The 14430-nt window shown below is 42.8% G+C and overlaps 1 protein-coding gene across 28 annotated transcripts in view; it reads left to right on the plus strand.

Moving 5' to 3' along the window:
• Positions 1–14430, plus strand: part of LOC118227443 (plectin-like) — a 191827-nt gene that overhangs the window by 163572 nt on the left and 13825 nt on the right. For 23 of the 28 annotated variants that reach the window (XM_035417968.1, XM_035417974.1, XM_035417982.1 and 20 more), the window contains 20 exons: positions 1353–1446; positions 2112–2266; positions 2654–2984; positions 3507–3584; positions 3999–4160; positions 4283–4387; positions 4491–4586; positions 4688–4813; positions 4975–5127; positions 5254–5408; positions 5929–6055; positions 6397–6580; positions 6834–6854; positions 7714–7871; positions 9094–9272; positions 9551–9689; positions 10676–11032; positions 11497–11580; positions 11902–12006; positions 12245–12343. In XM_035417968.1, the coding sequence (XP_035273859.1) occupies positions 1353–1446; positions 2112–2266; positions 2654–2984; positions 3507–3584; positions 3999–4160; positions 4283–4387; positions 4491–4586; positions 4688–4813; positions 4975–5127; positions 5254–5408; positions 5929–6055; positions 6397–6580; positions 6834–6854; positions 7714–7871; positions 9094–9272; positions 9551–9689; positions 10676–11032; positions 11497–11580; positions 11902–12006; positions 12245–12343 (2908 nt within the window). The remainder of the gene's footprint in view (positions 1–1352; positions 1447–2111; positions 2267–2653; positions 2985–3506; positions 3585–3998; positions 4161–4282; positions 4388–4490; positions 4587–4687; positions 4814–4974; positions 5128–5253; positions 5409–5928; positions 6056–6396; positions 6581–6833; positions 6855–7713; positions 7872–9093; positions 9273–9550; positions 9690–10675; positions 11033–11496; positions 11581–11901; positions 12007–12244; positions 12344–14430) is intronic. The other 5 variants (XM_035417999.1, XM_035417936.1, XM_035417960.1 and 2 more) reach the window with 1 other exon arrangement.

Below are 14430 nucleotides of genomic sequence, written 5' to 3' on the forward strand. Positions count from 1 at the left end.
TTGCTGGTCTTCTCTAAGGAAACAGTGTAGTGGTTAGGGTGACATTGTTCGGAGCACAGCATCGCAAAATGGCTGGCCAGATGCCTCAGCTACACATCACGCTCAAAACTATTCGTCACGGGCTGTAAGATATTCTCACAGACAGCTCCTTTTATTCTGGTGATTTTGGGCAAGGACTCAAGTGCAATAATGGCATTCATCACTGACAGTTATGGTTTGGAGTACTTGCTTCACCCTCAGAGAAAGTGAGTCTTTCTTTTCATTGAGTTTTGTTTTTTGCTCGGGATATGTGCTTATGTGTTCTAAATAATGTTTGCCTGTTTGTGCTGAAAGATTACTTTTTTATCTTCAAGCTTAGGAAATTTGTGTAATTCAATACTTTTGTCAGATGATTATAATTTGACGATGATTGTTTAAGGATGGGCATACATTGCATGTTCTTCTTATGACATCGGGAGTTTAGATGCCCTCTCACACTTAGCGAGGTTAGACTGTGACAACCGATCAAATGGTAGCATGGACTTATACGGGCTTCTGACCAAATCAGTCCTTCCCACTGGCTGGGGGGCATTCGCCATCTCTCGTGAGATTGCGTTGCCTAGCAATCTCAAAACAATTTCATACAGTGAAGAATGGATCTTCAATCTTAGCATAATTATCTGTCTATATTGTGGAGGACTGATATGCAGTAATTTCATTTATAACTGCACCACGCAGTGAGGAAAAAGTTAATTGAATGTGCACAACAAAATATTCATATTTCTAATTCTTGGCCACAACTAGTTTGTCTCCTTTCTCCATAAATGTTTTGAAACATTGTACAGCAACATTACATGTTAGATACAGTCGGTACCATGGGCAAAATGTCCTAGATGGAGCCACTTCTCAATTGGTGAATGGAAATTAAACACAGAATCTACTTTCGTGACATGTCACACCTGACAAATTCAAGCCGAGAGTGCCCAAGTTTTTTGACATGTCAAAAAACAGTTGGGAGCCCGTAAACCAGTCAGATCAAAACCGTATCTCAAACCTTGTAACATTAAGACTTAACGTTTTTTCTGATGATTTGGTCCCAATCTTAAAAAAACAATCAGCAGCCCGCGACTCGTATAATGTACACCCAGATGTGTAAGTGGATAACTTGCTTAAAATACGTTACCTGTTTTGACAAAGAAATCTAAAGCTTTTGCAGTGCAATTAGTCTGAGCTGTGTGAGTTGGATAACCAAGTCTGCTTGTAGGGCTGGTGTTGCATAAAATATTTCAAAGTCTGTTAAAAGTATGTGCTTAGTGCTTAAATATGTGTTAACATTTCTTTATTCACTTACGTTTCCATCGTTCTATCCTCAGATTGGAGAGACTTCAGAGGATTGTCAGTAAAGTCCAGATGGAGTCAGGAGTGTGTGAGGAGCAGCTCAACCAGGTGGAGACACTGCTGCAGTCGGTGAGTTCCTTATGAGATGATCTGATTGGTGGACCTCTAGGTCCAGCTCACACCCTGGCCTGGATCCAGCCAACAATTTTGACTCATGATGATTCAACTCCAGTGTTAATTTATAACCAAAATGATCTTGACAAAATATTTGTGGAAAACACTTGCATTTACTTCCAGGTGGATTTGAGGAGAAATATTGATTAAATCCAAGGCCAAAGGCATGTAGCCCTTCAGTGCAGAATTTGTTCATTAACAGTATCCACTAGCTCCAATTGTGCAAGCAGGGCTGTCCACGGCTGCTGCTGCCTGGTCTGGCCAATCAGTACATCTGCACAGTCTTGTAAATCACTCCACCTGAAGCCTGTGACTTGCTTAAGCTGCTGTCAGACCAGTCTCTTCATCTGTACAGCCATGTGTAGCTGTACTTCACATTCCAAAGAGAGTTGTTGAAGGATTTTCCACTTTAAGGCTGACATGACATTTTCTGACATGAAGCTTTGTATAAGGAGGAGGGCAGTTTGTAGGTCGGAAGGAAGATCTTTCCCCAGTGAAATGTTAAAAATTTCAAAACCACAAATTCACATGAGAAATTTTATGGCTGTCAATCATTAGAGTTTTTTTCTCTAAAGTTGATGTAGCATGTGGAGAATTATATTTTTGTTTCTTTGTTCCAGGACATTCGTCTGCTGAATGCGGGGAAGCCTGCCATGAACACTCGCGAGGTGGATAAAGACCTGGACAAGGCCGATGGTATGATCAGGCTGCTCTTCAACGATGTGCAGCTGCTCAAAGATGGGCGACATCTGCAAGCTGAGCAGATGTACAGGAGGTGAGACTGGCCAGAGAGAAATGAACCATTTAGAAATCAATTTCTCTTAACCCAGATTCGTGATCATGCATGTTCATTGTGTTCATTGCATAGTACCATGGTAGGATTCATGCTAATTCTAGAATGTGCGATGATATTGTTAAAAGGGTTCACTTATTTTAAGTACTACCGGTTACGACCAGACCATTGTTGAAGGTCTCACATATTGATATTTGTACCATTCTCAGGTCTGTAGGTGTGACTCTACCTGTCCTGGGTTGGGGTAGTTCACCCTCATTGTCCTGGGGTTGGGATAGTTTCTCAGGTGTACCCTTGATGCCATTACTTGTCGTGACGCTGGATTTTCAGACTTGGTTTTCACCCTTAGTCTCTCTCGCCGGTCCCCAGGGTCTACCGCCTTCACGAGCGCCTGGTTAACCTGCGCACCGAGTACAACCTGCGGCTGAAGTCCGGCGTGACCACCACCGAGATCACCAAGGCGACCATCTCCATGGCAGGCCAGCAGTCCAGCATGAAGATGCGCCCCGAGCTGGACGAAGTGACGCTCCGCTACGTCCAGGACCTGCTGGCCTGGGTAGAGGAGAACCAGCGACGGATCGAGACGTCCGAGTGGGGCTCCGACCTGCCCACTGTCGAGTCGCAGCTGGGCAGCCACAGGGGCCTGCACCAGACCATCGAGGACTTCCGCTCCAAGATCGAGCGCGCACGCGCCGACGAGGTATGACGTCTGGCAACGGACACTGGGTGGCGCTAAAAATGGCACGCAGAGGGGCAGCGTTCACAGGTTTCTTCAAACCACATGCAGTGTCAGATTTGTGGAGGAAAGCAGAATTGTTTTTCTCAGTCAGGCCAGTCCTTAGCTAGATCAAGTGGTTAAATGGCCAGATGGGACAGAATGTGCATATGCAGCAGTCTTCCCAGAACAGGGCTGAAGGAACACTGGGAGACTGCTGCGCGGTTTGCAGCAGTTCAGTTTGTGATTAATCTGATAATGACAGGGTCATGAGGAGATCTTAATAAGCCATTTATGACTAAGGCTGTTTTTACATAGTAGACACAGTCACATTTTTATTTTTTTTCATGCACTCGTCATTGAGGTCATATATATGTGCGTGTGTGTGTGTATGTTCCACACAGATATGCAGCATGTTGGGGAGGTTTGTGTGAGAATAAATGTACTACACAAGCTGTGTAGGCTATTTATTTTGAGTCATTTGGCATCCTTGTGTCTGTCCCACAGAGCCAGCTGTCTCCTGTCAGTAAGGGGGCATACAGAGACTATCTGGGAAAGCTGGATCAGCAATATGCTAAGCTGCTGGTAAGTACCTTCTTCCAACTCTGCCATCACATTACTGGATACTGCAGTGAAGGGTAAAAACGTAGGGGATTGTAAGGTATTTTATATCAACTACAATGTGAAGATTTGGTTACAAACTCGAAAACTGACATTTTCTGAGAACAATGAAGGGGAGAGTGTAGCAGGGTCTGTAGTGCAGCCAACTTTCAACTCGTGTGTAAACCCCTGCCCCCTCGCCCATGCAACCTGCTGAGGTTTGATTCCCCACCATAGCATTTTCTCGTCTGTAAAAGTGAAAAAATACATTAGAACGTCAAACCGCCTTCACCTGTTGTCCTTAAAATAAAAAATCTTTTTTTTTTTTAATTGAAATACGTAGAAATGTACAAATGACCTCAAAACTAGCTGTTCAATCATGAACCTTTGCTTGTTCAGATCTCGTCCAAATCTCGTCTTCGCCACCTGGACCAGCTCCATGCTTTTGTCATCGCTGCCACCAAGGAGCTCATGTGGCTCAATGAGAAGGAGGAGGAAGAGGTGCACTATGACTGGAGTAACCGCAACACCAACATGACCGCCAAGAAAGACAACTACTCGGTACGTACGACCACTCTGGGATGTGAACACCCGAGAGATTCGGTCCCCTGATTTCTAACTTAACCCTGATGCTTGCTTAGGGGTACATCTTTAAGAACCTGTTTTATTTCTGTGTGTCCCAGGGTCTTATGCGCGAGCTGGAACTTAGGGAGAAGAAGGTGAATGAGATCCAGGCTACCGGCGAGAGGCTTCTGAAGGAGGGCCACCCGGGCAGGAAGACTGTGGAGGTAGGTGGCAGGGTGCCCCCTTGTGGCTCAGGTACAGAAACACTGGCTGCTGTCACACTGCAGAAATCATCAACAACCCTGTCTCGTCTCTTTGTCCTGACAGGCATTCACAGCTGCCCTGCAGACCCAGTGGAGCTGGATCCTCCAGCTGTGCTGCTGCATCGAAGCCCACCTCAAGGAGAACACCGCCTACTACCAGGTGGGAAGCCTAATTGTACCTCATTAAAACAATGATGGGAACACTTTTAGGCTTTTTAACTTGGCTTGACCTGTTATACATTTCTCTAATGTCCTCTGCAGTTCTTTTCCGATGTGAAAGAGGCAGAGGAGCGGTTGAAGAAGATGCAGGAGAACATGAGGAAGAAGTACACCTGTGACCGCTCTGTCACAGTCACCCGCCTGGAGGACCTGCTGCAGGATGCCATGGTAATTGATTTGATTCTCTGTGTCCACCCTGGGTATGAGCTTCATTAATAAAATGTAATTTTATAAAAAAATGTATGATGACTATGATGACTCTCATTGTAAGGTGCCTTCAAAATTTACAGTGAACATTTGACTGATTTTCCGTTCTCTCCCCTCTGCAGGAAGAGAAGGAGCAGCTGAACGAGTTTAAGACTCATATTGCCGGCCTGAACAAGCGGGCCAAGACCATCATCCAGCTGAAGCCGCGTGACCCAGCAACGTCCCTCAAGGGCAAACTGCCAGTCCAGGCTGTCTGCGACTTCAAACAGATGGAGGTGAGCGAGCACTCCCACAAAGAAGCACTGTTCCAGCAAATTCTTTTGAGTTTAGAATGGAAGGAATTTATTGTTATCTACCATAGTTTTAAAGTTATGGTGGTTTCCATGTTTCCTCACCTTTAGATTACAGTCCACAAGGGCGAGGAGTGCGCACTGCTGAATAACTCCCAGCCCTACAAGTGGAAGGTCCTGAACAAGTCCGGAAATGAGTCTGTGGTTCCGTCTGTTTGCTTCATCATCCCACCCGTTAATAAGGAAGCCATGGATAGTGTGTCCAAGTGAGTACTCTGAGATAAGCAGTCCCTCCTCACTTAGCCATTATCAGGCACAAAGGGAGATTCCAGAATTCAAGAGGCCTTATTGTCTCTCCCGGACTCTCAAATGATCGATCAATCGGTACGTCATTCAGACAGTCAGTCAATCAGTCAGCCAGGCAGCCACTCAATAATGTGCTTATTCACTCGTTTTCTCATTCGCTGTCTGCTTAGTTCAGGAAAGGGATTGACCAAGGAGCTCCAGTTGTTATGTTTTAGTGGGCAACAAAACAGGCAACAAATAAAGAGGTTGGCAGAGGTTGTACCATCATTACAGTTATACATTAAATATATTCCTCACATTTTATATTCCTTACAGGGGTGTGAACATGTTTTGCTCTATTCCAGTAATGCTAGATCTGCATGACAAATGAACAGTAAACATAAATGTTATAAAATATGAAACGGAGAAACAAGGACGATGAGGATGAAGGTGAACGTGAGAGGAGATTGCTGATTGACCCTTGTCATGTACCTTTTGCAGTCTGGACGGAACTCACCAGAACGTGGTGTCCATGTGGCAGAGGCTGCATATTGACCTAAGGAGCATGCTGTCCTGGCAGTACCTGATGAGGGACATCCAGCAGGTCCGCTCCTGGAACATCCTCATGGTGAGTGCTTGATAAAGGTACCCTCCCTCGGGTGCACTTTCAGACTCTTAATCTGAATGTATCTGCTCAATGACTTTAACCAAATGAAACAGATATAACTACTATTATATTGATGATGATACTATTAAATGGTCGATTTTGTTTACATCGATTTTGTTTACATTTATAATACATTTTAAATTACAATAATTGTTCTCAAATTTTTGGCATGTCCACCATTTTTGTAGCAGTCATATGTTGTAAGATGTCAGTTATTTATCCCTGCCCAACAAAAGATACCACAAGCCCACTATTTTACTACTTTCTCTTTCTTTCTCCCTCTCTTTCTACCTCTTCTCTAGTTTAAGACCATGAAGGTGGAGGAGTATAAGATAGTTCTGCGGAACCTGGAGCTGCACTACCAGGAATTCATGCGCGACAGCCAGGACTCTCAGCTGTTCGACGCAGACGACCGCATGCAGATCGAAGGCGACTACAACAAGTCCACACAGTACTACGACAACCTGATGCGTTCGGTGGAGAAAGGTGAGCATTGCCATAGCTCCCATCATCCAACACAACCTCCTCGTTCACCCTGTGTCATGGTTCAGTGGTCATTCACCAGCAACCAAGCAACCGGCTATGCCTGTCTATGATAGTAAAGACATCTACTATCATATATGCATGTCTAATCTTTCGTGAATATCCAAGACGGTTAACACAAAGGGTGTGTGTTTTGAGGTGTGCAGGAGTCGGTCGGTCTGTTAACTACAGGTTCACTGTGGAATTCATGTTTCAGGCTCTGTCGTCAGCCCCCAAGGTAAGTCTACCTGCAAGCGGGCTTAGACTGGTCCACGCGGGTGTTTTTCGGCTGAACCTCACTGTCATGGAAGCCATGATTGAAACGCGGCACATTTTTTTTCTCTCATTCCACCCCAGTGCCATTTATCCCCACTGGTTTGGTGTGCTTTCACTAACAAGACGAAGGTGTACACAGTGTGCACCCAAGTGCTTGGTGTTGAATTGTTGCACATTTTGCGTAGTTCTGAAAAAAGGACGCTTCGGTTCACTGCTGAACAGGTTGGCTGTGTGTGACAATAAAGATATTACAATATCGCTGGTTGGGGAAGTCAAACTCAATCCCTGCAGGTAGTTGATTTTGCAAGATCTTAATCCAACCAATCCCATTGGCTCAGTTTCTTAAATCAGTTTTTTAACCCTGTAGATATTCTCTTACTCTGTGGGCGTCTCAAATGATATTTAGGCGAACAGTCCTTACCTGCAAAAGGTGGGATGGAGACAATGGTGGTACTGCATACATTGTGCCCTCCAGGAATTGAGTTTTCTGTTCCTGACCAGAGCTTGTGAAAGCATTTGTTTCTGTCCATTGAATTCAGAGTTGAACACCTCATAACAGGACAAAGACTGTGAATCTTTCAAAAAAAAACCTTTGCATGTTTGTGCACCTTGTATCAAACATACCCAAGCAGTATTTCCTCATTGGAACCCAAAATAAACTCAAACATAAATAAAAAAAGTTGTAGTACACACATTAGTGTACTGTATGAGCTTCTACAGTGAACATAGAGACCTTACCTTAATCACATATTACCCTCCATATTGACAATGATATTCTGAAGCTATCTGGGTTGCGTAGTGACGGTTCCTGTTCCGAATAGGCGAAAAAGATGAGTCCGTGTGCAAGAGCTACATCAGCCAGATCAAGGACCTGCGTCTGCAGCTGGAGGACTGTGAGGCTCGAACTGTGAACCGGATCCGCCAGCCCGTGGACAAGGACCCACTCAAGGACTGTGCCCAGAGGGCCTCCGAGCAGAAGGTACTGTGGTTACTCTGGGTCATGTGTCTTCTGTGCCACGCCAAGGTCTTTTAAGTCACTCTTAAGAAAACATCATTGTGTATCAGAAATGGCACTGAAATCTTATTTTTTAAAATGTTAATCCTTTTTCAGATCTTACAAATATTTGTGAATAAAGCCCAGTGGTTCACCACTGAACAACATTGAAAACGATGAAAATTCAGTTACATCCAATTAAATATGAAATCAAAATTGGCTACATTTCCAATCCTGCCACTGTAGCAATCCATCTTATGAAAGGAATTATATCTCATTAGATGTTGGGTACGTGTAACTTCTTTTTCTGTTTTCAGACCTTTTTCAGGTTCTTTTATCTAGTTCACATAATGTAATTTAACGCTTATTACGATTTTGTTCCTGTTTGTGTAACTTAGTTTAATGTTCGGTAGGGTAGTTGCAAACTGTCTATCAAGGGTGCTCTTCTTGCACTTGCTGTCTCTCTTGGGACAATATTTTCCCCCTCTAGGGAATTTCAATCCCAGATTTTTGCACTTGTGTTTGCATTGTAGTATCTTCTAAATGATCTCAAGCATGAAAATACTTTTGCATAGTATATAGTGAATGGGGACAAAAAAATGTCTTAAGATGCAGTGCAATTTAAAATGTTGTACGAACAGCAATTATGAAGTGTGACATTTTGTGTGGAAGAGAAATGTATGTGATGGAGAAATGAGCAGATAGATCGAAATGAAGCAAGCTGCCAAGAGCTACCGACTGGCGCTGCAGACAAAGGTCATTGAGCGTGGGAGGGGCAAAGAGAGAAGGGGTGAGTCATGAGGCCTGGAAAGAGGGAAGGAGCAGAATGCCATGCCCATCCTGTCCAGCGTCAGTTAATTTTAGTGTGCCCAGAGAAGAACTAGTGAAGGAAGAGATCCTGGCGCTTACTGTAGCATGACTCAGCACTGCCTGGTTGCCTGGTCAGGCCTCATCCCTCTCTGGAGCCTGAGTCAGAGCTGCTGCTCCCCCTGGTCCTCAACCTCTTGTGGCACGCCCACATATGGGTACTCACGGTTTATACTTGTCATCTAATAGTCCTGCCATTACAATAACTTTGACTTACAATTGAGTTTTCTCCAGCTGCTTGGGGAACAACCATTTCCATGATATGTGCGGGCTGCAATCTCTTGAAAAAGTGCTCGTGTGACCATCTGACCTTTCGATGTTTTTGCTTTTCTGTGCACAGAAAATCCAGATTGAGCTGGAGAGCATCAAGAAGAACCTGGACAAGGTGGCGGAGAAGACGGAGGACATCCTGGCCTCTCCACAGCAGTCCAGCTCCACCCCTATGCTGCGCTCTGAGTTTGACATCACCCTACAGAAGATGGGCCACATCTACAGCCTGTCCTCCATCTATCTGGACAAGTGAGTTTGCTCCACTCCTTTGGCATAAAAACCCATATGTCTGTACTCACATTTGAAGCCCAAATATAAGCCAAGAATACTGTAAAGGTAAACGCACATGTTGGAAAATGCAGGTAAACCTCCGTCGGCTTTCATCTGAAAGGTTACCCATTCAGTTCTGCATCACAATGTACTGTAGAACATAATCAGAAACCAGGAGCAATGGTTCAGTGCTCAGGACAGAGCTGAATGCAGAGTATTCTAACTCCCATTTTGACCCCCTATCCCCTCCCCTTTAGGCTGAAGACCATTGAATTAGTCATCCGCAACACACAGGAAGCTGAAGACGTGCTGAAGACACATGAGGACCGTCTGCGAGAGGTCAACAAGGTCCCCAATGACCTCAAGGAGGTGGAGACATACCGTACACAGCTGAAGGTATGGGCTGGTAGAACTGCTGTATGGAGGATTGCACTTCAATGAACTTGACTTAATATGCCTAATTGCCGCTTTGGAACTGTGCAGTCTACCTTTTCATTTTGGAGTGCATCCAGTACATTTGCGTAAACCAGACTCATATAACTATTTATAGCTTCCCCCAAGCCTAGAGCTGAGTTATTTTGAGCTAAATGGAACAGTATAATTTATTGTAGTGGTTATGGCATTAAAAACACATGTACTGGGCATGCATTGGTTGCGCTGAATTTCAAAACAAGCCACTTGACTACAAAGATCGATTTCTTTTCCCTCCAGTAGCACCATTTAATTACATAGGAATGATAGAGGAAAAAATAATTTCATCTTGTATTTCAATGGTAAAATGCAAAAAAATACATTGGTAAATTCACCTATGGAAAAAGGGCTCTTATATAACAAAAGAAAATACACTGTGTCTACCATGCACCCAGTGGCATGTGGTTTTAATGGTAAAACCTGCTGGACCCAGTATCTGTAGGTTTGAATCCACCATGGTGCAGCTTTTTTTTGCTTGATCAAGGTACATTACCCCAGTTTTTGCTGAACACAATTCTTTATCTCAGTGCAAATACAGTCATAAAAGTTGGGATGGCAGGCCACCCTCCATTTTACAGCTTGGTGGGACATGCCTCATATCTATACAGCACCTAGAGTTTGCCACTTTCAAGGTTTTCTGCAGAAATAAAACATTAATTCAACTGATTTCTTCCATGAGGCAATTTTAGTTATTTGACACTTTCACATGACACATAAACTAACCACATTCTCTTCAGATGGTAAGATGAAAAAAGTGTAGTGTACAGTGGCCAAGTACTGTATGCTCTGTAAACTGCCATGGAAACAAAGGATGCAAAGTCTGTGTTGAAATATTTAAACCTGTGGATGGAATTTCACATCCAGATGATGGATGCGTACTGATGGACAGGTCCTGGCCTTTTCTCTTCTAGAAAATGCGCGCTGAAGCAGAGGGCAAGCAGCCTGTGTTTGACGGCTTGGAGGACGAGGTGCGCAAGGCCACGACAGTGAGCGAGCGCATGTCCCGCGTCCACAGCGAGCGCGACAGTGAGCTGGACCACTACCGCCACCTGCTGGGCAGCCTGCAGGAGCGCTGGCAGGCCATCTTCGCCCAGATTGACGTGCGCCAGCGCGAGCTGGAACAGCTGGGCCGGCAGCTGGGCTACTACCGCGAGAGCTACGACTGGCTCATTCGCTGGATCGCTGACGCCAAGCAGCGCCAGGAGAAGATCCAGGCCGTGCCCATCAGCGACAGCAAGACCCTCAAGGAACAGCTGGCGCAGGAGAAGGTGTGCTGGGAAGTCTGTTCACATTGCCTCACCCCATTGCTCTCTTTCATAGAGAAACCCAACAGCACAGTGTATTAGGGGTAGACCTTAAGGGTGTCCTTATAGGTACCTCACATAACTGGGGTGATGTATTTGTACTGCATGAGGTTTGGCCTGCAATGCAAACCTCATTTGTTTTCTGCATCCTTCTTTCATTTACTTAAATTGCTCCCGAGAATCTAATTTAATATTATATAATTTATTGTCCTTTTTATACATATACTAATAAAGTAGTATGAACTACCATTTCACTTTTAGATTTATAGTTTCACTGAGGTATCTCATTAACTGCCCTTGAGTGTTTTCAGAAAGAAAAAATTAGCTGCCCTTAAAAGGCAATTGAGGGGGAGCAGTTATGGTTGTTCTGTTGTAACGTAAAAATAAAATGATAGGTCAACATTTGTAATGATGTTCCCCCCATACAGAAACTTCTGGAAGAGATTGAGAAAAACAAAGAAAAGGTTGACGAGTGTCAGAAATATGCCAAGGGGTACATTGATGCCATCAAGGTGGGTATATTTTGACCATCATCAGAGCTTTCATTGAAGTGATAAAATGTATGTATGTACGTAGGTGTACGTGTAGGTTTGCTATACTCAAACTATTTACAACAATTACAATCATGAATATTATTACAAGGTTACAAATGTATAATCATATGCTTATTGTATCATAAATACATCAATCATAAAATGTTATTTTGCCTGTAATGTTACATACAATGTGTATGTGTGCATGCAATGTTTGTATACAAGACTTTACATAGCTTCCTTTGGTCTCTTGTGATTGTTATCGAAAATCGTTGCTCAAAGTACATTGTCTTTTCCCAGGATTATGAATTGCAACTGGTGACATACAAAGCTCTTGTGGAACCTTTGGCATCCCCCCTGAAGAAGACCAAAATGGAATCTGCTTCAGATAACATCATCCAGGAAGTAAGAGTTTTGTGGTTTGAAAGCGTAGAATTGTCCATGTATGCATTTTTATTTAACTTTACTTTTGTATCTTTGGTTGAGGATGAGCTGTCAAGTGCTGTTGTACTTTTATAATTCAGTCCCTGGAACATGGTCTCTGTTATTGAACGTGATATAACAGTGAGGAAGTGATGCTTGACGGGAATTAACGAGAAGTAAATGTGGGATTTAAAATTTTTCTTCAATCCCTGCCTCTCAGTATGTGACTCTGAGAACCCGCTACAGCGAGCTGATGACTCTAACCAGCCAGTACATCAAGTTCATCACCGACACACAGCGCCGCCTGGAGGACGAGGAGGTGCGTAACAGCCCCCCAATGGAGTGGATCAGTAACCCTGCCTTTGTGCAGACTAAACACACTAACATTAACCAACCCATTCAACAGCACACACTCTCATATGGTTTAATGTATGGGTGATCAGACCATTTATTCATTTTTTCCCTTTATATCAATGTGTGCATATGTAGGCATTGGCTGAACACTGGCACCATTACTAGAGATTGATGGACTTGGGCAGAGAATTCTGAGGTTCAGATTATAGTCTGACTGAGCAATGAACAAATGAAACATTGCTAAAAATAACTCAGACATTTCGTTTCATCCTTTTCCCCAAAATTCAATGTGAATCTTGGGAATTTAACAGAATATGTGAGTTAGACGTACAAGACTTTTGCGAGAGAGATTGGCAGAAAATAAGGGATTTCATTTACCGCCATGTACTGACAGTTAAGCAAAACAGTGGCATTGCCTGTGAGTAGATGCAAATAGGTGATGCAATAAAAAGCAGTAGTTTTGTAAAGCCTAGCAATATGGACCGATTAGACTGAATTCTACCCAAACCCTAATCCTATGAGTTTTACAAGGTTCTCTTTCAAAAAGAGGGAACATCAGTCTCACTGTAGCCGCAACACCTCATTCATAATGTTATTTGTCTCATTTGTCATGCACTGTAAGATGAAAAGGAAGGCCTTAGATGTAAGGACACGCTTCTGAGTGTCACCTACTACAATATCGATTCAGCCTGAAGCAAACGAGATTCTTTATTGAATCGTGATATGTTTTGTTCAGAATTGAGTCATTCATTAATTATTAAATCAACAAAAGACTGTGTCCACCACCAGAAATAACGCAAATTAAGCAGTAAATTTGTGGTGTGATCTTTATCATTTCCAATTACTTTATGCCTGTACTATATTCCTCCTTTCTTTCTGCAAACTGAAAACAATAGAGGTTTATGTGTCTTATTCAAGTTTATTCTATGGTCATATTCCCTCAACTCAAATGCTTCAGGCTGATTGTCACTCTTCTCAAATTATTTTTTTATGATTAACATAATTTTCTTTTTCCCGTTCTTTTCTAACCCTAACTTTTTTTGTTTGATTCTCTAAACTGCTTGCCAGTGCTTTATCATGATGAATGTTTGCCTTGCTTGGCGCTAAAGAGGTAAATTATCCACAAAGCATCAGGTACTCTAAGCAACCTTTTCCATATCACACCTTCCGTTGTCATAATTTAGCTATCCCTGTCAGATATCATTCAACATCCTCATCTCTCCCTCACTGCCCATTATCATGTCGTCCTACATAGCCCAATAGAATTTGTTTTATTGTTCAAAAATGTTTTTGATAGGTTAGGATCTGAAAACGAATTCATTTTTAAATTTCCAACATTTTCATTTCCAATTTGGTTGCATGCACACTGCAGAATAGTGTATTAAAACCGAACTAATTTGTTATACATCCTCATGTAAAGTTTACAAGCTTAAAGCTGCAGTAATGATTGTAAATTACACCTTACACATTGTTACACCATGCACAACAAAAGTAATGTGCATATTGCGCAACTACTACCATTCATATCATCATGTTGACAGCAGATTTTAATACCATCTGTTTTTCACAAACACCAGGCTTTTTCTTTGCTGCATCACTTAATTTTCTCTTGTAAGGCAGAGGATTGGGGATTGGCTTGGCAAACTGCCTTTTTTATTCCCACGCATTTTCTCAGAAATGTTATTCATTTTTATTCACACGATTTTGGATGAATGTGAATATAATGCAATGGTATAATGTAATTTATACCTGTAAGATCCTGTAGGATATGTGATGCATATCTCCTTACTTACTCGCTATACCTTGCCTTATTTCTGCCAAGAGCTCTACATCTTTTCTTTATCTAATGTTTCCTTATCATATATGAACTTTCCTTTTCCAATATATAGTACAGTCAGCCAAGCTTCAAATTATAATGGAATAATATTTTAATTGTAGAGCAGTACGAATAAGTAGGGTTAATATCGGCTAAGGTGCAAATAAGAGGAGTAAATAACAACTCTGCCTTTAAATTAAAGTTACGGCCAAACTCTGTTGTGTGTTAAATGAATA

The sequence above is a fragment of the Anguilla anguilla genome, chromosome 1 (assembly GCF_013347855.1).
Source record: "Anguilla anguilla isolate fAngAng1 chromosome 1, fAngAng1.pri, whole genome shotgun sequence".
Lineage (NCBI taxonomy): Eukaryota > Metazoa > Chordata > Actinopteri > Anguilliformes > Anguillidae > Anguilla > Anguilla anguilla.